This window comes from Apus apus, chromosome 17 (genome assembly GCF_020740795.1).
Source record: "Apus apus isolate bApuApu2 chromosome 17, bApuApu2.pri.cur, whole genome shotgun sequence".
Taxonomy (NCBI): domain Eukaryota; kingdom Metazoa; phylum Chordata; class Aves; order Apodiformes; family Apodidae; genus Apus; species Apus apus.
This window is the reverse complement of record NC_067298.1, coordinates 5,060,346-5,082,572: the sequence shown is the minus strand read 5'-3', so window position 1 is coordinate 5,082,572 and position 22,227 is coordinate 5,060,346. Positions and strand designations below refer to the sequence as shown.

Sequence of the window (22,227 nt, the reverse complement as noted above, 5' to 3'; positions counted from 1 at the left end):
AGGATGTTTGGGGTGAAAGATCCTGCTTTTCACAACCTTGTAGTTTTTGTGTTGTAAAACCCCCTGTGCTCCCATCCTGGGGCTGCACTTTCCTGTCTTTCCCACACTTACACATCTTCCCAAAACATCTCAGCCTGGCTTCTCCAGGAGTTTTTCTCCCCTTTGCTGGCTCTTCACGACCTCCCCCCCCCACCCCATCTGAGTGTGGGACCCCCTGTGTTGCCTTGAGTTGCTCCCACACGCCGGGTTTGTGTCCCCACAGCCCCTCTGGGACCCCGTCCCCCCATCCCCTCATCCCCTGGTCTTCTCGGGACACAACCCGGGGGGGCAAGCGGCCGGTGCCGGTGCCGGTGCCCGGCGGGGCTCCCAGCGCTGCGGTTCCCGCAGCGAACGGCAGAGGCCGGGCCGGGGCCGCGCTGGGACCGGGAGCTGCCCCGGGAGCTGGACTGGCAGCAGTTTGGGTTGCTCGGCCTCCCCCACCGCTCCCTTCCCTCTCTCCTCCATCTCCCCACTGCCCCATCCCCGTGGGGGACACGCCAGATGTCACAGCTCTCACCCCTGCCCCTTCCACCCCCGAGGGACACCGGTCACCTTGGGATCACCAGAATAGAGGGCAAGGTTGTTTTTTTTCCTACCGGGCAAACTGGGAATTCAGGTCTGGTCCCACGAAAGCGGTGGTGCAGGTGGAAGAGCCCCGAGCCTTTCCTGCCGGCCCGGCAGGGCTGGTGGCAGCTGTGCCACCCGGCTGTGTGGCAGATGGAGCTTGTCACCGTGTCCTCACCTGCCTGTCCCCACTGCTCCCCAGCCACCGAGGAGCTGGCAGGTGGGGGGCAGCACCCATCACCCACCTGTGCCGTGCTCCGTGGCTGCTCTGTGCTCAGTCACCTCTGCAAACACGGGGTTGCTCCTGCTCACCTCCAAGTCCACATCCTGGGGGGCCGAGGGACCCCAGTTCCCATCCTCAGAGGCACTGTCACCCCTGATCCTGACAGAGCCACCCTAGCAGCCCACAGACCCCTCTGGACACAGATATTAGTGGGAAATTTGCATTTTTACAGCACTTCAAGCTCGTTCCTCCCACCCTCCCTCCCTCCTGGCTCAGCCTGCAGTGGGAAAGCATTAAGAAATAAAACAATATCAAATGCAATCTAAGGCAGGCTGGTGGGTGTTTGCCTTTTGGGGTTTCCTTCTCTTTTATTGCTTTCCCAAAGAATAAACATCTGGGAGGGCACTGGGGTGATTTAGTGGAGCAGGAAAGGGCAGGAGGCCAGGAGCTGCCTGCTCCCTGTGGTAAATCTCAGAGGATGATGGTCCAGGCATTTTCCTTCCAGTAGGAATGGTTGCCCAGTCAGATGATAAGGCTGGGAAGAGCCTGGCTTGATGGGGAGGCTGCTTCACCCCCTGGCACTAGGGCTGAGGTGGGTGGGAGCTGCTGGGATAGGGGCTGGGACAGAGGCTGCTGCTTGGGGAGGAGGAGGGAATGAAGTGGGTGAATTCACAGGAGAATAGAGGAAGTGTTGACCTTTCAGAAGCAATCTTCCTCACTTGCTGCTATTTATCCAGCCAGGATATTTATTTTAGGCCAGTCTGGGTGGTGCTGGGCTGCCCTGGTGCAGAGTTGGGTGCCCAGGCTGTCTCCCCTCCAGGAATGCTTCTGGTTTGTGGAGCTGAATGCCTAGCAGGTGTCCCCAAGCAGGTGAGCTGGGGGTTTGTCCCTGAGTGTCCTTGTCTTGTCCACCTCCCCCCTGCTGCTGCTGGGGCTGTGGGATGAGCTGTGCCCGGGCTCAGCAGAGGCTGCAGCATCGTGGTTACCTGCACACCCATCTGCATTCACCTTCAGGGAGGTGACCTGCCTGCCACCAGCTCCAAGCCAAGCTGCATCCAGCAGCTGGGCTGGTGTAGGGAGCAGAGCTCCCACCAACCTGTTCTGTGGACCACCAGCAGCCCCAGCCCCTCCTCGCTGGGAAGGGGAAGGACCAGGGAGGCTGCAGCATCTGTCCCTGCAGGATCCTGTGGGAGGTGGGTGCTTGGCAGTGAGCAAGGCTGGACTGCCAGCAGCACCACGGGGCACACGCAGCCACATGTCTCCTGAGCAGCACCCAGACCTCAGAATATGCCTATAGCACTACATGATATGTAGGTAGAGATAAGATATATAGTTGAACCCTGAATATAAGGGTAATTTGCTGGTAGCAGAGCCCTGAGTGATGCACAGCCCTTGGCAGACAGAGGAGACACGGGCTTTCCTAAGCTGGAAAATAAACCAATCTACCCACCCATGCACTGCTGGCCTTTTTGTCCAGCCAATTTTTGACTCTACCAAGAAAACAATAAGAAGAAGTCAGAGTACCTGTAGGTATGTTCAGAAATATCTAGAGAAAGTAGAAGAAAATCACAGTATTGCTGAGAAAAGTACCCCTGAAACAAACCCCTCTGCTCCATACATATAAACCCACAATATTGTGGCAGAGCCTGATGATTATTTTATTTCAGGAGGTGTCTGGAGCACCAGCCTCCAAACTGATCAAACATACAAACAACAGCATCTGTGGGGCAGTTTTCTAAAGCTTTCCCTTAAAGCAGATATACTTGCCAATGAATAAAAAGGATTTGTAATAAACAGCAATAGACGTCCCATTAAAAACCAAAGGATTTGTGATAAACAGCAATAGATGTCCCATAAAACCAGAAAGGATTGGCAAGAAACAGGAATAGATGATGTCCCTTCTGCGTGGGGACTGGGAATCCTCCCAGCAGCAAAGCTGTTCGGTTTGGGTGATCTCGTTGTGTTTAATGCACTGAGCAAGGGGCAAGAGCTTCTTGCTGGTTTGTTCCCCAAAGAGAGGGCTGCCGGGGCTGGTCAGGGTGGGATGGCACTGTCCCCGAGGTCCCAGGCTAAGGTGCGTGGCCCCAGCAGCGAGCGGGAAGCGGAGGGAAGCTCCTCTCTCGGGCACGGAGCCGGTTCTCCAGCTTCAGGTGTCCGGACCCATCTCGGTGCCTTCGGCGCTGCTGCCTCCACCCGGGGGGTCCTGCAAAACCAGAGGGCGATGTGACTGGGCTGGGGGGGGGTCATGGTATCCCCCTTCTCCCGGCTCGGGTTCCTGGCAGAGGAGCCTTCAGGCCAGTTCCTGCACAAGTGTGGTTTCCCAGTCATCCCCATTCCCTTGGGTCCCAGGGGGGAGGAAGAGGAGGAAGCAGCCTGACCCCCCCCGGGGAGCCATCCTTCTCCTCCTCCCAGCCCTCTCCTCCATCCTCCCTCTGCCCTGGGCTCTGCTCTCTCTCAGAAGTGCCTGGGAGAAGAAAAACCTGGCTGTAAATTAGCCAGGGAGCATTTTTCAATCCGAGATGTGCACTTCCCCCCACACAGCGCTGCTATTTCATCTCTCCGGCTGCCAAACTCCTGGGAATTAATCCCGGCCGGCGCTGACAGCGTTTACATTCAGCACCGCTCAGATAAACCAGATCAGCCGGCGCAGCTGAAGAGGAGCCGGGCACGGAAGGAAGGGCCGGCGGCTCCTGCTCAGTGTCAGCCCCCCGGGCTGGGAGGCACTTTTCCCTGCCTTTTTGTTTGGTTTTGCTCCTGTTTTTTTTTTCTCTGCCCAGGGGAGCAGGAGTCTGCCCCTAAACCCCCCCCCACGGCAAGTGGGACAGCAAAGCCAGGAGCTCCTGGCTCTTATCTTGATGGAGATACCAGAGAAGGAAAAGGGGTATCTCCCTGGAGCTAGTGGGAGCTGCAGGCTGCATCTCCCGAGGTTTGCTCACCCTGAGCCACCCAGCACACAAGGGAGGACTTCTCCTCACCACCAGCTCCCACAGGCTGGTTTTTATAGGAACTTGCTCAGCACAGTTATTGCATATCCTGTCTTTCAAATGTTTCGTGTCCTCCCTGCAGGTGTATTTCTATCTGTCCCTCACAGTAACCTCCTTGTTCTCACCGGGTGCTGACAGGAGATGGACACAGGGTGGAGATGTGCCACATCTGAGCCAGACCTGCAGGGCTGCAGCCTGGGAGAGGGGCTGGGAGCACAGCTTGTGTCTGAGCTACCAAATTCCCCTCTCCCTCCACTCCCCAGCCCATAAAACATCATTGGGGCCACCAAGGTGGTGTCTGGATCTCCTCCAGCTCGCTCAGGTGAGGGCTGGATGCAGCACCCCCAGGCTGTGACACTTAGAAACAAGGTGGGTTTAGCCCCCCCTGGGCACAGGGAAGCACTGAGCCCATCACCTGGGTGCCTGGGCCAACTTTCCTGTGCTCTCCAAGCCTCATCCTCCCACCCCATCTCCTTTTCCACCAGTGTTTGCAGAGCACTGGCATGGCCATGGGCTCCAGGTCACAGTGCAATCATCACAGCCACCCTGAAGTGACAGGGGGTAAATATTAGTAGGAAGTGAAGGGCTGTGTACATATTTTCTCCTTGTGAGGTAATGCTGAAATTCCCAGCTCCTTTTCAACAAGCTGTTGGAAAAACCAGCTCTGCGTCAGCGTCCTGCAGCTCAGCCCAGAGTACAGAGGTCCAGGAGCTTCAGATCCCCACCACAACCTCCCAGCTCCTGAGCCAGCCCAGTCCTTTTGCTGGTGGTTTCCAAGCCAATGTTTCCCATCTGGAGCGCAGCAGCGTGTGGGCTTTGCTGGCCATTCACTTCCGCCTGGAAGCACATACAGGATGTGGTGGAGACTCCAAGGGTAGCTCATTAATTGCATTAACAGCACCAAGCACTTTTCTCCCCCCTCAAAAGACATAGCAGGAGAAGACAGAGCAAACCAGGCAGTTAGTCCCCTCCCGGCGTGGGCTGGCCTTTGGTTCCCTTCTCCATGGAAGTGGCTGGTTGGGCTTGGTTTGGCCAAGCTGTAGGGGACCTTGCATGGCCACCCCAGTCCCTGCAGCTTGGGACAGAGCAGCTCAAGAGGCTGTCTAGGCAAAAGCCACCCCACCACATATCTGGCTGGAGAACATCACTCAGCCCAAAGGGAGACAAGGCAGCATCAGGCTCCCTGAGAGCCTGGGCAGCCTCCAAGGTACTGATCTCTGTCCTCTCCCCTGTCAGACCACCCTTAAGGCCTCATCACATACCATGGAGGCTGCCCTTCAGCCTTTGGATGCCTGTTGGGGAAGGACCCTGGCTGGTTCTGTGCAGCTCATCCTCCCCATGTGCAGTCTGGGCCAGCCAAGGCACGGGAACAGCTCCTGATTCAAGAAGAGCCCTCCCAGAGGTTTGCACAACGTACCTGGAAGCCAAGCAAAGAGCCCAGAGGAGGAGCAGACCTTCTCCTTCTCACCTGAGCCCATCAGTGAGATGCCTCCAGCCACCCTTGGTGCAGGAGGGCAGTGAAGGGCACAGCTCCTTCCTTTACTGCTCCTTCCCAGCTGCAAAACTCCCTCAGCTGTGCCCCGAGGCACCCCCAGACTCCACGGAGCAGCCCCCCACATTCCAGCTCCACCCACATCCCCTCAGGCAGCCCACCAGAAAGAAAGCCAGAAGAGCTGGAGGGGTTTGATCGATTTATCCACTGAAGATACAGGTTTCAGTTTAATAACACCACTCTGCCTGGTTACAAACATACTAAAAACCTACAAAAAAAAAAAAAAAAGAAGGAACAAGTTACACCCATCGTACACGGAGCGGCACGTGGAAAACCAGCACGGAAGCACCCAGACATGTACAGGAACAGTATCTGCAGCAGTTAACAGGAAAGACATGGAATTACATCAGACCACGCTGGCTCATGTCTGTGGGTCACGGTGGGACTGGTCAAGACGTACTAACAATTAGAGACAACTTCAGCTATGGAAAATAATTAGCGTCGCAGCCTGTTAAATAGGTCAGAGCCAGGCGGGTGGTTTTATCCCTCCCTTTGGGATGAGTTGGTCCAAGGTTAGTTGGGGGGGTTTCCTTCCCACCCTCCCTCACATTTGCCTGGCATGGCCCTCCCCAAGTGGTCCTCACACCCACAGATGTGCCCCGGGGGTTGCTGCCCCGCAGGCAGGGCTGGGGAAGGCCCAGTTCCCGTGCCAGAGGCCACCCAGCCAAAATCTGGTCCCCACTAAAGTCACTGGGCGCCTCCCCAGACAGCAGGGAGACACTGGGGTGCCCTTCACTGGGGCAAACTGGAGCAAACTGGCAGAGATGCAAGAGGAGTCCCCCTGCAAGCACGTGGCTGGGCTGTCCTCAGCTGTGGGGGGTTGTGTCACCATGAGAGAAGACCAATGTGGTGGCACAAGGTCCTCGGTGGCGTTGGGGTGTCTGTCCAGCTGCATATGGAGCTAGGCTTGCCATGAGTGCTGGACAGGGGGGACTGAGTGGGGTGGGGTCCCATCCCAACCTAATGCTCCCCGTTCCTCCAGTGCCAAGTTCCCTCCGGCCAAAGGCAGCATCAAACCCAGGGTGAGGGGACACAAGCTGAGTGCTAAGAGCAAGTGTCCCCAAAGGGACATGAATTTGGGGGGGATCACTTTGCAAGTTGGCTCCTACCTGCCACTGCCAAGGAGAGCTGAGCCCAAAGCACACGGGCAGTGCCCTCACCCAGCCCAAGTGTGCCAGAAGGTGAAACGTGAAGCCCCAGCGAGCAGGGCCTGAAAGGGGATAAGGGGGGTCCCCAGCTGGCTGTGGGGGGCTCGGGAGGGACCACGGGGCTGGCAGTAAGAGGGAGCAGCCGTGCAGGCGTGTGCACACACGTGCCTGGAGAGTCCCACTCAGAGCCAACACCCAACCTCCCTTTTCTGCTCTTTCCACACAGCATTTATCAGCCCTGTCACGCTGGAATGGTATTTTTGCCTTTTTTTCCCCTCTTCATTTTTCTCTCTCTCCCCAGATGAGAATTTTCCCCGATTTAAACAATTCCTGCTGGGCTGCGGGCGGCAAAGAGGGGGCGGTCGCTTGAGCTCCGTCTCCTCCCCTCCCCAGGCTCTGCCCCGGCCGCCCTCCCCGCTTCATCTTCCTTCCTACAGAGCTGGTAAAAATAAACATGTTTTTGTTCGCATCGATTTGACCGGCCTGTAATTTGGCTGCCGGGGGTGGGACGGGCTCGTGGAGGGCCAGCAGCTGCACACATCTGGATCTGCTTGAGAAAAATGTGCCTGGAAAACAACCCCCCAGCCCAGCACACGCGTGGGCGCACGAGGTCACGGGTCTGGTTTTTAATAGGGATGCAAAAAAGAAACCCAGAAGCCAAGCCCGGTTGAAAGGTGAGGTGTGGGGGGGAACCTCACTGCTGCTCCCCCAAAGCCAAGGCAGTCGGGTGGGTCAGGCATGAAAGTGGGGACTTCCCAGCCAACCCCAAATTTGCTTCCCCGCTGACCGTGGCCGAGCCCGGTTTTGGTTGTGAGAAGGGAGAGGAAGGGTTTGTACTGCAAAAATAAAATCCCCACCTGGAGAATATTAACCTCCAAGGTTCATGTGGGATCTTTGTCTAAGGATGAAACGACCCTGCAGGGAAACATCCATGGCCCAGCAGCCACAGAGCACGGGGAGTACATGAGCTCATCAAAAACACGCCTCGCTGGCCCCAGGCTTTGGCAGCCGTGGGTGAAGCTGTGCTCAAGAGCCCCCTGATGTGCCCCCAAAATGGTATCTAACAGTCTTGCTCCAAGTGATCACTCTCCAGTCTTGCACTGGAGTGAAGTCAACGACTGAACAGGTCTTTTCCCATCTGCCTGGGCCTAACCCTGCCCCAGCCAGCAGCTGATGTTTGAAAGATGCCTCCTCCAGCTGGACAAGGGCTGAGCAGCTGCTTTGATAAGAGCTGGAGGCATCAGCTGCTGGCACTTCAGGGGTGCAGGCTGGTGGGCTGAATTTCAGAGGTGCTGATGCTAAATGACAGCCCACCCCAGCAGCAAAGTGGCATCACTTGTCACCCCATGCCTGTCCCTTTTAGAAGCCCCTTGACATTGCACGTTGCCACGCCAAGGGCAGCCATGTCTGGCAGTTATTGCCACCCAACCCTCTCTGTACACCCAGTTCATGCTGTGGCTCCTGGCCCCACTGCTCCTCTCCACTTGTTTTACTGTGGGAGATGGGGAAGGAAGAACTGCAAGGCCAGAGAGAGCAACTGTACTAGTGTTAGTGGAGTCCTGGAGCCATTCTGGGACTAACCCTGGGCCCAGGGCTCTGCAGGGAGGCAAGGCAGCACTGGGGAGCACAGCCAAGAGGTTGAGAGCTCTATCCAGACTCCCTTTTGCCCAGAGCCAGGGCAGCAGGTGATGGCACAAAGACCTGGCTGCACCTAACCAAGTCCAGAGGAACGGGAGATGTTTTCCCCCAAGCACACCTGCCCTGCTGCTTTGAGCAGCAGTCCCTGGGTCACTGCCCAGCTGTGGGATGGGCCAGCATCCCAGCAAGAGTGATGGAGGGGCTGGGATTTGCCCCTCCATACAGGCTCCCATGGATCCTGAGAAGGATCCTACTGTTAGAGCCAGCAGAAGAAAGGGGGAAACCCCACAGAGAGATTTTCTGGTAGTGGGCACCCACTGCTGACCAACCCCCCTGGCAATGCCAGGGCTGGGGGACAGAGGAACCTCTTGGCACAGAAGCATAACACCAGGAACAGGTAAAAAAACCCAAACAAAACAAGCCTATTTTTCCTTGGGATGATTAAAAGCACAGATGAGCAAAGCAGGAGGTTCTGGCTGGCTGCTCCAGGGAAGGGAGGTGAGCCTGGGTTCCTGCTGCCCCCTCCAGCAGTGTCCCCATGGGTGCCCTGGGGATCCCATGGACTCACTGCCTGCCCAGCCAACATCCAGGAGAGGAGCTGGTGTTCCCAGAAAGCTCCCAGCTCCTGAGGGCAGTTGGGGAGTGAGGCCAGAGGAAATCTCAGAGAAGAACCCCCCTCTTCCCCTTCAACAGGTAACATTGCCCTGAAGATAAGAGCTTCACATGTAAGAGACATTTTGGGAAACACTGGGTGGCAAGGATGCCAAAGCTTCCTAGCACACCTGATGTGTCATCCCTAATCTTTTGGGAATTAGTCCCCAAAATATCCTGTAAATCCAAGCACATGTGTGCAGGAGGCAGCAGGGCTGCTCCTCCTCCCTTCTTCTCAAAGGAGAAACTGAGGCAGAAACCAAGCAGACTCACCCACAGCTTCAGGAGGAGGAGTTGGTGCTGGAGGCAGGATGAGTTCTGGGAGCCACATCTCAGTTTTGGGAAGGAGCCCTTTGGCAGGCATTGGCAGGGGCACTGCCCCCCATGGAGGGACCCACCTCCTGCAGGGGCTGGTTTCTACCAGGCACTTTACTTGAAGGAACCCAGTTTCACCAGGAGGGCAGGAATATTCTCTATGTAACAAGGTATTTCATTTTGAACAGACCAGGGACCTTTCTTCATGCCCAGGAATCCCTCCTCCTATGTCCACTTCATCTTCTTCTCCCTCCTGAACCCCAAGCAGGGCAGAGCTGCCCCAGCCCCACATCTCCACACCATCCTGCTGCTGGACAGACAGACCTACACATGCCAACTCCCAGGGTGCTGGCACACCACCTGCCACCCTTACCCATCCTCACCCACATCCCTGCTGCCAGCAGGAGCTGAGGGGAGGCAGGTGGGCTCACCAGGTCCCTGCACCTGGCACAGGGATCCCACCTGCACACCATGCTCAGAGCCACGAGGGGAGACAGCCCAAAGGCACCTTCCCTGCCCTCCCACACTGGGGGAGCACATCTCTCCCATCTTCTCCATTCCCAGGAGGGTTTGCAACAGCCAGCCAAGAAGAGGGACTGTGGCTGACAGGAAAGGTGAGGGTGATGGAGAGCCCAGAGGGGCTCTGGGAGCAGCCATTGTCCCTGCCACCCAGCCAGGGGAGCAGAGAAAGTGCAAAGCAAAATTGGCTTTGGTGCCAGTCAGTGGTCCCCGTGAACGTGGCACACCCAAAAGCAAGGAGCTGGGCTGACCCAGGGGCTTGGTGTGGAAAACAAGGGTCAAGTTGTTCATCAGTGGACGGGGCTACATGTCACTGCTGTGCAGCAGAGCTTGGGGTTTTGGGGTGGTGCAAGAGAGGTGCAGGATGTGGGAGGTGGTGATGGACAGGCCAGGACAGTAAGATGGAGCCAACAACCTACAGTCTCCCCTTGCACTCTGCATCCCCTTCCAGCATCCCCTGCAACTGCCTCACCCCCACCCACCCACACCCTTCGTGCTTCTATCATTATTATTATTTTTTGGCTGATTTTGTTTGTTTTTAAAACCCCGTGGAGATCAAATTGTGACTTGGCAGCTGACAGAGCTGACCCTACCGGGCTCACCCAGACTGAGCAAAAGATCTTGAGAAGAGACCAGAGTGAAGTCCTGGGGTGAGCAAAGCCCTCCCTGCCCCTCGCCCGGCCCCGTGGCCGCTCACAGGGTGGCAGTGGGGTACTGAGCCCAGCCCACCTCCTTGTATGCTGCTGTCACATGGGTGTAGATGAGGCTCCTCATCTTGGTCCAGGCACTGTGGGCCTCCGGGGTGAAGTCGTTGGCATATTCTTCAGCAATGACCTCCAGCATGACACCGGTGAGTTTCTGGAGGGAGGTGGGCAGCAAAGGGTGAGTAAGTCACCAGGGAGCAGGTAGCAGCAAGTTTAGCTTTTTTTTCTTCTTACAAAAGCCACTTGATCCTGTTGCTGAGTTCTGGGAATAACAACCCTCTGTGGGACTGGCAGATATTCAGGCCTGGTGACAACCCAGGGGGCAGACAGGGCAGGTAACCAAGACCTGGGCACAACAGGGTGCTGCTTGCAGGTTCAACCATCTCCCAGGTTTGGGCACCCCCAGTTACTGAGTCCCTTCTACCATGCTGGAATGCTGACAGGAGGGACACACAGCCAGAGCCGAGGGGCTGCAGGCAGGAGGGTTTCCCTGAGCAGAGGGGAGGTATGTGAGGCTGCAGCATTGGCTGTGTTTGGGCATGGTGGTCTGGGTGGGACAGCATGGCAGTGGGACACTGCAGCTACATGAGGAGGAGCCCCTACGACCAGCCAACCTCCTTTGGGCCAGGACAGGCAGCACCAGCTCCCTCCCTTACTTCTAAAGCATCTCAGAGATAATTTTTTTACTACCATTCTTTACCTTAAAGTAGACGGGCTCCACTTTGTGCTTGAGGGCATGGGCCTTGCCCACCAGGGCCAGAACAGAGGAGACCTTTTCGGAGTCATTGAGGTTCTCCACCACAGTGTTAATGGCCCCCATCACCCGCCGAGCGTGCTTACGCAGTTGCAAGCTCCTCTCCATCTCCAGGGGATCCTCCATGTGCTTGAACTGGCTGAAGTACTGCTTGGCTGATGGGAAGTTGACAAAAAACCTGCAAGAAAGAGACAAAACACCATGAGGAGGGTGAGAGCAGGCTGAGAGGTTAAAGCAAAGCTCAGAGTGGTGAAGAGGCTGGAAACAAGCTCCTTGTATCTAAGGCAGCCAGGGCTGGTTTCCTTGTTGAATTCCCTGGGAGCTCTGGCATTCAGCTGCCTTAAAAATCAGCAGGTCCATGTCTTCCCCCAGCTTTCCCTATCTGCTACAAGGACATCACAGCTGGATATTGACCTTCAAGGCAGAGGCAAAACAGTTGCTGATCCACAGAGACTCCCCCCAGGTGTGCCAGGTGCTGTACACATGCCCACATACATCCAAACATCTGTCTCTGCTCCCTCCTTCCAAACTGGCTCTCCCTTCCTGTTCCTCCTGGGTGGGAGGCAGGGAAGGGTGGTCAGGAGGTGGCAGACAGCTCCCAGTGCTCTCCCCCATTGTCCCCAGCTCCAGACAGACACCCAGCTGCCTCCTCCCTTCTCCCAGGCTGTCATATCCTCCTCCCCAGGCACCTCAAACCATGTGAACTTATCCCACCCCTTTTCCCAGTCATCCCTCCCTCTCTCCAGGACCAGGTGGGATCCTCTTCCCTACTCACCACTCCACAAATAATCCCAATATTGAGGACTGGGCTCATTTACCACTTCTTCATCCTCCTTTCCCCCCCTCCCTCCCTCCCTTCCCCCGCTCCCTTGGCTTGCCAAAGCTTGGGGGCATTGCCAAGGAAGAAGCAGCGCCTGGAGCACCCCACCACTTCTGTCACTTCCCTGAGGCATCTGGGATCCATCAGACAACCCAAAATAGGTTTTGGAGGTGTGAAGAGTGTGCTGCAGAAAGGGTGGGGGAGGAAGGAAGGTGGAAGGGGGAGACAAGGTGTTGCTTTTAAAAGCTGGAAAGGGGGGGATGACAATCTGCAACAAAACTCCTCTTGTTATCGTGCAGCCTCCTCTCCAGCAAAGCTCCTCCTGACACATCTGTTGGGAGAAATCATTCCCAAGCCCAGCTGCCTCCAGCTCCTGTCACCACAGGGATGCTCAGTCTGGGATGTTCAGCTTGGAGCTGTGGGAGAGGCCATTGGAGCGAGGGGTGGTTGGGGATGGACACTGGTCCCCTGGCTGGGGGACAGAGCTGGTCAGTGCCACCCAGACAGAATCATCCCTGGGATTCAAGACTTCTGCCCTGAATGTTTCCCACCAGAAGAAAAAAAAAAATATTCCTCTGTGTTTTAGTGGAACTTTTTCCATCTGGCCCCAGCATCCTTTTACCCCCAACCCATCCTGTCCCTCTGCACAAACTGCTGCAGCCCCAAGATCAATGCCCTCAGCTTTGACAGTGAACACCCCACTGAGGTCTGTGCTAAGGGTTTCACCATCCCTGCCAGATGATCTTTTCCCCCCTCACCCTCTGTCTCTGGCAGGGATCTCCCAGGTGCTGGGTGGGAGCAGGGATGCTGCTGGAATGCAGACCAGCTGCCCACAGACTGCCCTGACACAGGGGATGGAGGCTGCCAGCCTGTCAGTGCATGCCTGAGCCTCTGAGCCCCAAACCACCAGAAGGTCCCTGAAAAGCTCAGTTTGGTCTCAACTCAAGGGTATGACATTGTGAAGATCCAGGGAAGGAGCTGGAAAAAATTCCTGGTCCGAGCCAGGCTCTTTTGGCAGAAGGGGTGCAGCAAGGAGGGGACTTACTGCCTCACCAGGAATCACAGCATCCTTCTCCCAAGAGAAGGACCAAACCCAGCACCTCCCATAGCACCACCTTTACCTCTCTGCTGCTTTTGGAAGCAAAAAGATGGATTAAACCCCAAAAAGCCCCCGACCTGGGTGAGACCAGGCCAGTGAAGGAGCCAGATATTTGGTTTCCAACCTTTCTCCACTTCACAGACCCTCAAGGTGATTGATCTCCCCCGGGAGCTGAGCCCAGCACCTTTCCTAAGGGATCTGCAGGAGGGATGGAAGCAGTGCTGGAGGGAGGCAAATCCATCCACCCCCTGGCTCAAGTGCTTGACCCTGTGAGCTGTCTGCTCACTTCCATTGACATGGATGTGAAACAGGGAAACCCAACCCATCTTTGCTTCAAGCTGAAAGGCAAATCCATGGCTGGCCAGAGACCTGCAGCCACCTCCTCTCAGGGCTGGAGAAAAGCAGGCACCTCCAGCCTGGAGCAAACGTTGGAGCTGTCAAACTAAGCAAAAGAGGGAAGGAGGCTCACCCAGTGGTAGCTGTTCATAAACAGAGAAGATTAATTTAACACAAAGGTTAAATATAACCAGAGAAAAAGAGAGGGAAAAGAAAGGAAGAAATAAAATCACTCAAACAACAGTGAATTAGAAGAGGTGTCTGTTGGGATTTTTCCATCTACAGAACATTTTTCAAGAGCTCAAACATCTCAGGCTCTGGAATTTTGTTGGCTCGTTACGTGTGTGTGGTTTGGGCTCCTTTTTCTTCATCAGAGTCATTAAAAGGATGATCTCTACCATTGCATATCACACCAGATGATGATTGATAGAAACCAGATGCCTGCATCCCCAGCTCATTACATTTCTCTCGAAGCGATTCCATCCCGCACCCGCTCATTTGTTCTCTGCCAGCTACATCTGGACCCAACGGACAGGATGTCAGCTTTGCTTTTCCTCTCTCTTTTGCCCTTTTAACAACTTTAAGGACACAACCATTCCCAGTAGCAGAGCCAAAGGAAATAATTAAGGTGCAAAACCACTGCAGTCGCTGAGAACCTGTTTTCTGTCCGGGAGGAGAGATGCCATGTCTCCTCCCATCTCTCTGGAACCCACAGAGCAAAACCCTCACCCAGGAACCTTCAAGCCCAGCCAACTCCTTCCTCTCCCAAGGGAAATGAGGAAGGGAATTGCTTGCTTGATCCCCTTGAGCACCTAAACCCTCATACTTCACTTACCTTGTTTACAAATTGTGAGGGGAAAAAAAAAAAACACCAGCAAGCCCTGGAAGCTGCACTTCAAGGCTTGTTTTTTCCCAACCAATGCTTTCATGTTTTCTCTCACCTCGTCCTTCTACGTGGGAGAAGCTCCCTCTAAGCCAGCCTGGAGTCTTTCTGTGTCCCTTTTCAAACCTCTCCTTCTAAATCCTTGCTGTTTGGGTGCCTACAAAGCAGCTGAAAAAGGGGAGGCAGGTGGTGTGTGGGGCTGCTATTTATTATGCCGAGGGCTTCACTCCCCCTGCTCCTCCTGGCCACCTGGAGTCAATTGCCCTGTTCTCAGGTTGGGGCAGGGGGTGCTGGGTGCTGCCTCTGCTGCTCCCAGGCCAAGGTGAGAAAGGTCTCAGCCCTGTCAATGCCAGCACCTGGCAAGACAGAAAAAGGCAAATCCAATGGGAGTAAGAAGAGGATGGGGCTGCTTGCCCTGGCAGTGCAGCTCTGCCGGTGTCCCCTCTCCGAGGGGACATGCACTGCTGGTGGGCAGCATCTCCAGAGTGGGAAGGCTAGAGGGAAAAGGGCCAAGCTCCCAGTCCACACACTGATGCTAAATTCGACTTCTTCTACAGCTGAGGGAGAAGAAGTGTAGCTGGCCTTCCTCCAGGTGAAGCCCACATCCTGCTGCAAAGCCTGGGGAGCAGCCTCCAGCAGAGTGCTGAGCTGTGCTCAGAGCCTGTAGTGCCCTGGGCAGAGGGACCAGGACACCCTGGCAAGGCTGGGAGGGGACCTGGCAGCAAGGATGCAGACAAACACATTTGGGCATGAGCTAGCAACCCCTGGGGGCATGTCCTGCCGGCTCATCTGTGCAGAACACACACCTCCAATCCTCATTGCTGTTGTCTCCCCCTACCATATGTGTGGATTCAGCTCAAAGCCTCTTGGCTGTGTAGATGAACCTTTAGGCTTGGGGTAAGGACAATCTTCAACAGATAAATGAACGATCTAAAAAGCTGAAGTGGCTTTCCCACACCTCTCCAGTTTCCTACAGCCTTTGCAATGCCCTTCACTCAGTGCCTTCATCCACAGCATCATCCTCAGCCCCTCCACGTTTGTGTCCCTGCCTCTCTGCAATGCCAAGCTGCTGTCCCTGCCTGTGTCCCTGCCACCAGGTACAAGTGACATGCTGGGATGACTGTGCTGGCTCCCACCATCACACCAAGCACCCTTCCTATGGTTCTGCCAAGCATGGCCCAGCAGGGTCCAAAGTAGTTAGGAAACAATCCTAAAATGTGACTCCTGCCTCCGAGGCAGACACATGGTGAGGACAGAGCCAGATGAGCCTGGCTACACATCTCCCACACCCAGGGACAGCAGGGGGTTGGGGGTGGAAGACTCCTCCAGCATGTCCAGCATGTCCAGCCATAGCCAGGGCAACCATCCAGGGACAGGATTTGACCCCCCTGTGCCTTTGCTCGTCTTGGCCAGGGATGTCCTTGCAGCTCTTGGGGTGTCAAGTGTGATCTTTGTAGCCCCATGTCACTTGTAAGCACGTCCCCAGCACAGGGGGCATGGGAACAGGTTTTCTCAGCCCACCCCAAGAGCAGCCCCGAGGCTGTGCCTGGTGTGGGATGTGCCACAGGGATCCTGGTGTGGCTGCCTTAGCCACAAAGCAGCCAAAAGGGCTGGTTCCAGGTGCTGTGATCAGAGAGAAACCACAGCCCCATGAACAGGGGCTGCTTCAGGACAGAGCTTATTAAAAACAAACTTGTCCCACTCCCTGTCATGGAGGGGTCTGGTGGTTTGGAAAACGTTCCTCATGCGTGTCCGTGCCAGCAGAGCAGAGCCCTGCTGCTCTGGAGCTCTCCTTGTCTCCAGAAAACCACCTCTCCAGCCTGACCCCAGTGACCAGGTGTGACAAGCCATGGGACAGGGCCACCACCACGCAGGAGGTCGGTCTTTTCATCAGGCCCTTTTCAAAGTGAGATGTGGCAGCTGGGGGATCTCTCTGAGCTGCTTTCCTCTGAAATGTACCTGTCAGCAGCCAGGAACTGACCTTCCCCTCTGGACACCTCTACAAAACACACTGGTTTTGGGGGGCAGCTGTAAAAGGATTTCTTTAAATGCCATCTTTGGGTGGACTCGATGCATTTTTTTAGAGTCAGTTGAGGGAAAATAAACCAACCAAACAAACCCAGTTTCTGCAGTGCCAGACTCATTATTCAGGCTTTTTGCCATTTTAACCTACAACTTCCAATAACATCTGTCACCCAAGCAGTGCTTTCAGATTCCAAAGCTCTTTACAAACTGTCTGAATCCAGGTGTGTTAGCTCAGACAAAGCAGCTGTGGAAATCCAGGGGCCTGACTGGCAATCCTTTTGCTTCCCCTCCTACACCTCCCAGGAGGGAAAGAGCACATCAGGCATGACGGAGAAGGTGACATTTCTGGAAATTTGGAAAGCTAATGGGTCTGGAGTGGAGAAGGAGGGAGAAGTGATGGAGAAACCCCCTGGATGTGGCAGAGCCCGCGGTGGCCGTGGCAGCCGCGCTGCCCGTGCCTGGCATGGCATGAACATTTGGTGTGGATTTGTTTGGGAGCTAAAAGGAACTATCCCTGGGATTTATCCCCTGATGGGATCTGTATAGTTCTGTGGTCCCACATCCATGACCATGGTACGTGTGTGTGGGCGTGGGAGTGAATGTGTGTGCTGGTCAGGCTGGGCTGTGGCTTTAGCCCTGGGATTAGTCCAGGGGCTGCACAGGAGTGAGGGTCCCAGGGCTCACAGCCATGGAGGGTGGGAAGGGGGGTGGGCTGAGCCACCTGAACGTTTGTGTTCCCCAGCACAGCCTTGGAGCCTGGGGTATTAGCAATAATCCATTAGGAAGGTGTCAGAGGAAGGGGGATGCGATGGCTGCGGGCTTGAAGGGTTCCTGCCCTGCCCAGTGAGCCCAGAGCTGCTGAGGGCTGCCCTGTGCTCACCCTGGTGAGGGTGCTCTTCAAAAACAACTGCTCTGAAATTACAGATGGGGAAACGGAGGCACAGCGAGGACTCCGAGGGCATGGGGAGGCTACAGGTGAGCTGCAGCCCAGGGCTTCCAGCTGTGCTGGCCAGTGTGCCTGCTTGGGAGAGACCCAACAGAACACACAGCCCCAGGTGGGTAGGTTGGGGCTCCAGCTCCAGCCCCAGATCCAGCAAGGGTTAAAGGCAGCAGCTGTGAGATGGAGCCTGCAGAGGCCCCTGAGCTCCCGAGGAGTAAGACGAGTGGAGGAAGATGAGCGTGGAGAGGAGACTGTGCTTCCTTCAGCAGGAGGCTCCCCTGCTGAGGAAACTGTCAATTAGCAACATAGTTTTAACCACACATCACAGATTCCCATGATCTGGTGGCTGCTCAGGCCAGAAGTCCCCATTATTCCTGTTGATGTCCCCCAGGATCACAGAAGCTCTGTGAGATCAGGACCCCACTGAGCTGCGGGCAGGACCACAGGGCTTTGCTGTGGCTTCAAGCACTAGCAGTAGCCACAAGGGCTGGGAACGTGCTGCTCAGCTCTGTGCCTCAGTTTCCCCATCTGCCAAGCATGGAAAGGCTGGGAGTGGAGGAGAAGGTTATTGGGCAGGGGCTGAAGGAGGGGCAGAGGGAGCTGGAGTGAGTTCCTGGGGGATGCCAGCACTGCAGCCCTACCCATTGCTGCCCTTTGGGTGGGCATCACTTCACTGCCCCCCTGCCTTCACCCTCAGGGCACAGGATCAGACCCCAGATACATTTTGACCCTTCATGTCCAGAGGTGCTGCAACTCCCAGCCCTTCCCACACAGGCAAAAGCAATTCCCTGCCTTTAGCAGCTCCAAAGGGATGGAGAGGGGATGGAGCAGGAGAGCACAGAGGGACCCTCTGCCACCAGACACAGGCAACTCCCCAGTCAGAACTGTGACAACAGCAAAGTGGCTGTGAAGAGATTTGCCTGCACATGGGGCTGCACCAAAGGGGACTCCACATCTCCGTGTCCCCCTTCCCTCTCCCAGGACACCTTTGTGCACAACACTTTCTGCCTCAGTTTCCCCAGCAAGGTGACGAGCACGCCAGCCCTGTCCCAGTGAAGCAGGGAGGCTGGTGGGAGCAGCTCTCAGCCCCTGGCACATCTAAGCACCCCAAAACACGTTGGGCAGGTCAGGTCACACCATATCAGTGGCCACCCCATGTCCCCTCTCCTCAGCCCTGACCTCTGGAGCTGCTGAATCATGTCTGGGAAAGCAGCTGCTGCTCACTCAGGCTCCCAGTGGCCTCCACACATGACCCACTTCTCCTGGTGGCTGATCCCAGCTGGGAAACATGGCCAGGAGACCAGTGGCCACCAGTGCTCCCGACCCTGGCCAGGCCTGCCAGGCTCAGGGTGAGCTGGCTGGAGCTCATGGTGGGGAGCAGGGCTCAGGGCAGCAGCATGAAGCTCTCTCTGGGGACTGGGTGTGCTGCTGGGGGGCAGCCTGGCCACCCATGGGGATGCAGGTGGGTGCCCTGCTCCAGCCCGTGCTGCTGGAGGGGCTGGTGGCTATCCCAGATCACACCACCATCCCTGGGGACATGCAATGAAAGCCCAGACCTCACTTAGAGCATCTGGCTGAGGGAATGAGTGGTGGGTTTATCTGGGATGTGCCAGGACACACACCATAGTCAAGCATGCAAAGGCTCCCAAGAAGTCCAGGGTCACCCTAAATACCAGCTCAGTCCTGCCCTGTTGGCACATCAGGGGAAAACCCCTCACCTTGGAGCCACAACTCTCCCTGGAAACCAACAAACAAACAAAAGCCTGGACCAGAAACTTGTACTGGGAAGGTTGGAGTCCAGAGCAGAGCTCAGCCACATGGTCCCCACTGCCACACCTCAGGGTCCCTCACCCCCTGCCCTGCTCTGAGCCCTGTGACTGTACATGGGGACACCAAAAGCAACGAGCTGCCCTGGGTGAATCCCCCAGGGCATTGCCACGAGTCCCCCAGCACCAGCTGTGGGCACCCAGCCACCCTCTCTGTGCCTGTAGGTGGGGGGCACTGGGCTGTGATTGTGGATGGGCCATGGCATGGCCTGGGTGAGGGGCAAGGACCTGGACCTGCACAGCTGCTGGCCAAGCCCTGTGCCAAAGCTCATGGGATGGAGAGAAGAGGGATTTTTTTACTTTTCCCCCTTCTCCCCCCTTTTTTTTCCCCATACCTCTGCCATGTGTGGGCTTCAAAACCAGTGCAGATGGGTTTGGTGTCCCGAGCCAAGGGGAACTCCTGGGAATGGGCTCAGCCATCAGCTGGGTCTGAGAGGAGAGGTTGGACAAGGAGGCAGTGGGGAGACTCAGATGTCATTTTGAATTCTCATGGAGGGGTCTTACTAGGAAAATTGCAGAGCTGGCAGTGAGCCTGGAGAGGGCATGTCCAGGAGCCTTTGTTATCTGCACATCCCAGGGGCTCGGGGCTCTCAGCCTCTTGGAAAACTTTATTATTAATAAACAGGGTATCCATCCAAGGGGTTCTCCGAGCACCCACAGCCCCCTGAAGCAGCAGCAAATCAGGAAGGACACAGCCCAGCCTCCTGTCTCCCATCTGGGGTGCCTGGGCAAGAGCCTGGTCAGGGACATCCCTGCCTTGCTGGTCCCCGGGATGGGTGGTGGGAGCTTTGGCACTCTGGAGAGCATCTTTGTTCACCAACAGATCGGTGTGTGCATCTCTTCTGCCCCTCTCCTCGCCCTGACCTGCTCTTCCCTGGCAAATAAGGGGAACAGCCCACACCCCACTGACACCCCGAACTCTGGCACCCGTGGGACTCACACCCTGTGCCGTCCTGGGGTACTCGGGGGGGAGCGTTGCACCCCTAGACAGGGCAAGAACACCCACCTGCCTCTCTCCACCTCCCTGAGATCATCTCCCCCGCTCTGGTTTCGGGAGCAGACTCGGGGGTTGCGAGCTGGGTCCTGTCCCCCCCGTGGCGCCCCCTTCTCCTGCCCCCCACAACCTCCTTCTTCTACCACCAACTTCAGCGCTCTCCTTCCCGCCGACGCTGCCGCCGGAGGGACAGATGGTGCCCTGGGAGACACACCTGCTTGGGTTTTATCTTGGCTCCCAACTTGCATTATTTCACCCTCCAGCCTGCTCCCTGCCCGTGCCATCCGCACGCAGATAACCGCAGGGGGGCAAAAAAAACCCAACCCCCAAAAAACCAAGAACCCTCAACCCACCCAAACCCGGTGCCCCTTCCCCATCACCCCCACACTTCCACCATCCCCCCAGCTCCATCCACGGGCTAAGGTCACCTTAGCAGCTCCCCCCAAAGTCCCCTTTGAGGCTCCCCCCGCTGCCCGGCCCCGAGGTGTGGAAATCCGAGGAGTGCTGTGAAACCCTGCCCGGCTCCAAAAGCACCCAGCCAGCTCCCCTCTCGCTGTCATTCATTTCGCTTCAGTTATATATGTTGTTCTGCCTCTTTCCCAGCTTTCTCAGAGATTCAGTTGGATTTGCTGCTTCCCTTTTTTTATTTTTGGTGTTTTTTAAATACCTGATGAGTATGGAGACCCCGACGTCCTCGCAGTTTGCATAGACTCTGCTCCATGTCTCCTGGATCACCTTTTTTTCTGCGTCTGAAATCTCTTCACTTCTTTCCCATCTCTCAATCTCCATTTCTCCCTGGACTTTCTCCATGAAAAACAGCCGGCACGATCCTCCGGGAAGCCAGGAGGAGACGAAGAGAGAGATGTGTGTGAGCCGGGTCTATATCCTGCCAGAAGAGACAAGGTGTTTGCTGAGCGGCTCTGCCGACGTGTGGATGTCAGGGTGTGTGTGTGTGTGCGTGTGTGTGTGTGCGAGAGCAGCTGCCTCCCGGCGTGTTTGGATGTGTAATTTAAAAAATAAATATCCTGCAGGAATGATGCATGCGATTAGATTTCAGATCCCCTAGTGCTCTCCGTGGCTTCAGCTCGGCTCGGGTGTGTGCGGCTGACTGATGGGGAACTGCCTGAAAGTGTAATATTCAAAGGCATCGCAAGACCAGCCTCTTGAGCAATGTGTGAACGTGAGCTCACTTTTCTCCCTCTCTCCTCCTCTCTCCCACTCCTCCCTCCTTCCTTTTTTTTTCCCCTCCCTGAAAGGGAGGGATGAGGGAGATGTTCTGGGCAACATCAGGACGGGGCTAGGGGGGGAGGAGGTAGGGCTAGAAGTTGTGTGGGTTCTGGTGTTTGGTTTGTTGTGGGGTTTTTTTCTTTCTTTTCTAGCTGTTGTAAACAGCTCAGAAGAAAGTCAGGATCCAAAGTGCTGAGTTGAAGTTATCCCAGCTGCTGGCTGCGCTGAGCTCTGCCCCGGTTCTCCCCCTCCCGAGCTCCCTTGGTTTTGCTGCCAAGTTGGGTTTTGAGGGACGGACCCTCCCTCGCTCAGTGTCTGCACGGAGAGCCGGGGAGAGCGGGGAGCACCAGGCACCCCCACCCACAAGAATCTCTCTGCCACCCAAAGGAGCTCGCGTTCCGTCTCACAGGGGCTTTTTATTCACGAGGAGAATTTGCTCTCCTTGCTCTTGGCAGGACCCAAATGGGAAGGGATCCGGAGTTAAGGCACTCGTTAAGGAATATGATTGCACCGCTCCTGGGGGTGCCTTGGCAGGGCTGAGGAGCACGGGAACACCTCCACGCCAGCCTTCCCGCTGCCTTCATGTGTGTGCTTTTTGGGCTGGGTTGTTTGTTGTTTTGGTTTTTTTTTTTACCCAAATGCCATTTCCAGCTCCCTGACAATCCGGCATATTGAACCCGCAGCACAGCCCGTTTGCACAGAGAGAAGGAAAATCCTACAGAGACTTGTAATAACCGACAATCCCCCAGAGGGGGATCAGAGACAGGAGAAGCAGCCTGGTGTGCACAGCCGCCCCCCTGCACGCCCTCGCAGGGCAGACAGACAGACAGACAGGCTGAGGGTGCAGCTCTGACACCCAGGCAGGCAGGGGCTGGGGGCGGCTGAGCCCCTTTGGGGGCTGGAGCTTTGTTATCGCAGAGCTGCTGAGGCTTTTTGCTGCCTTTCTCCTCAAAACCAGCCTCAGTTAACAGCAGCCAGACTGGTGG

The 22,227-nt window shown here is 56.1% G+C and overlaps 1 protein-coding gene across 2 annotated transcripts; it reads right to left on the bottom strand.

Moving 5' to 3' along the window:
• Positions 1-2,460: 2,460 nt before the first annotated feature.
• Positions 2,461-21,218, bottom strand: CYGB (cytoglobin). Of its 2 annotated transcripts, XM_051634814.1 has the most exons (4): positions 20,682-21,218; positions 11,038-11,269; positions 10,363-10,491; positions 2,461-3,029 (listed from the first exon to the last, which is right to left on the bottom strand). In XM_051634814.1, exons 1-4 carry the CDS (start codon positions 20,822-20,824, stop codon positions 2,973-2,975), a joined length of 561 nt encoding a protein of 186 aa, XP_051490774.1. In that variant the 5' UTR covers positions 20,825-21,218; the 3' UTR covers positions 2,461-2,972. The 2 variants fall into 2 exon arrangements, with proteins under 2 accessions (XP_051490774.1, XP_051490775.1); XM_051634815.1 differs by lacking the exon at positions 2,461-3,029 and having other exon boundaries at positions 5,489-10,491.
• Positions 21,219-22,227: the final 1,009 nt, after the last annotated feature.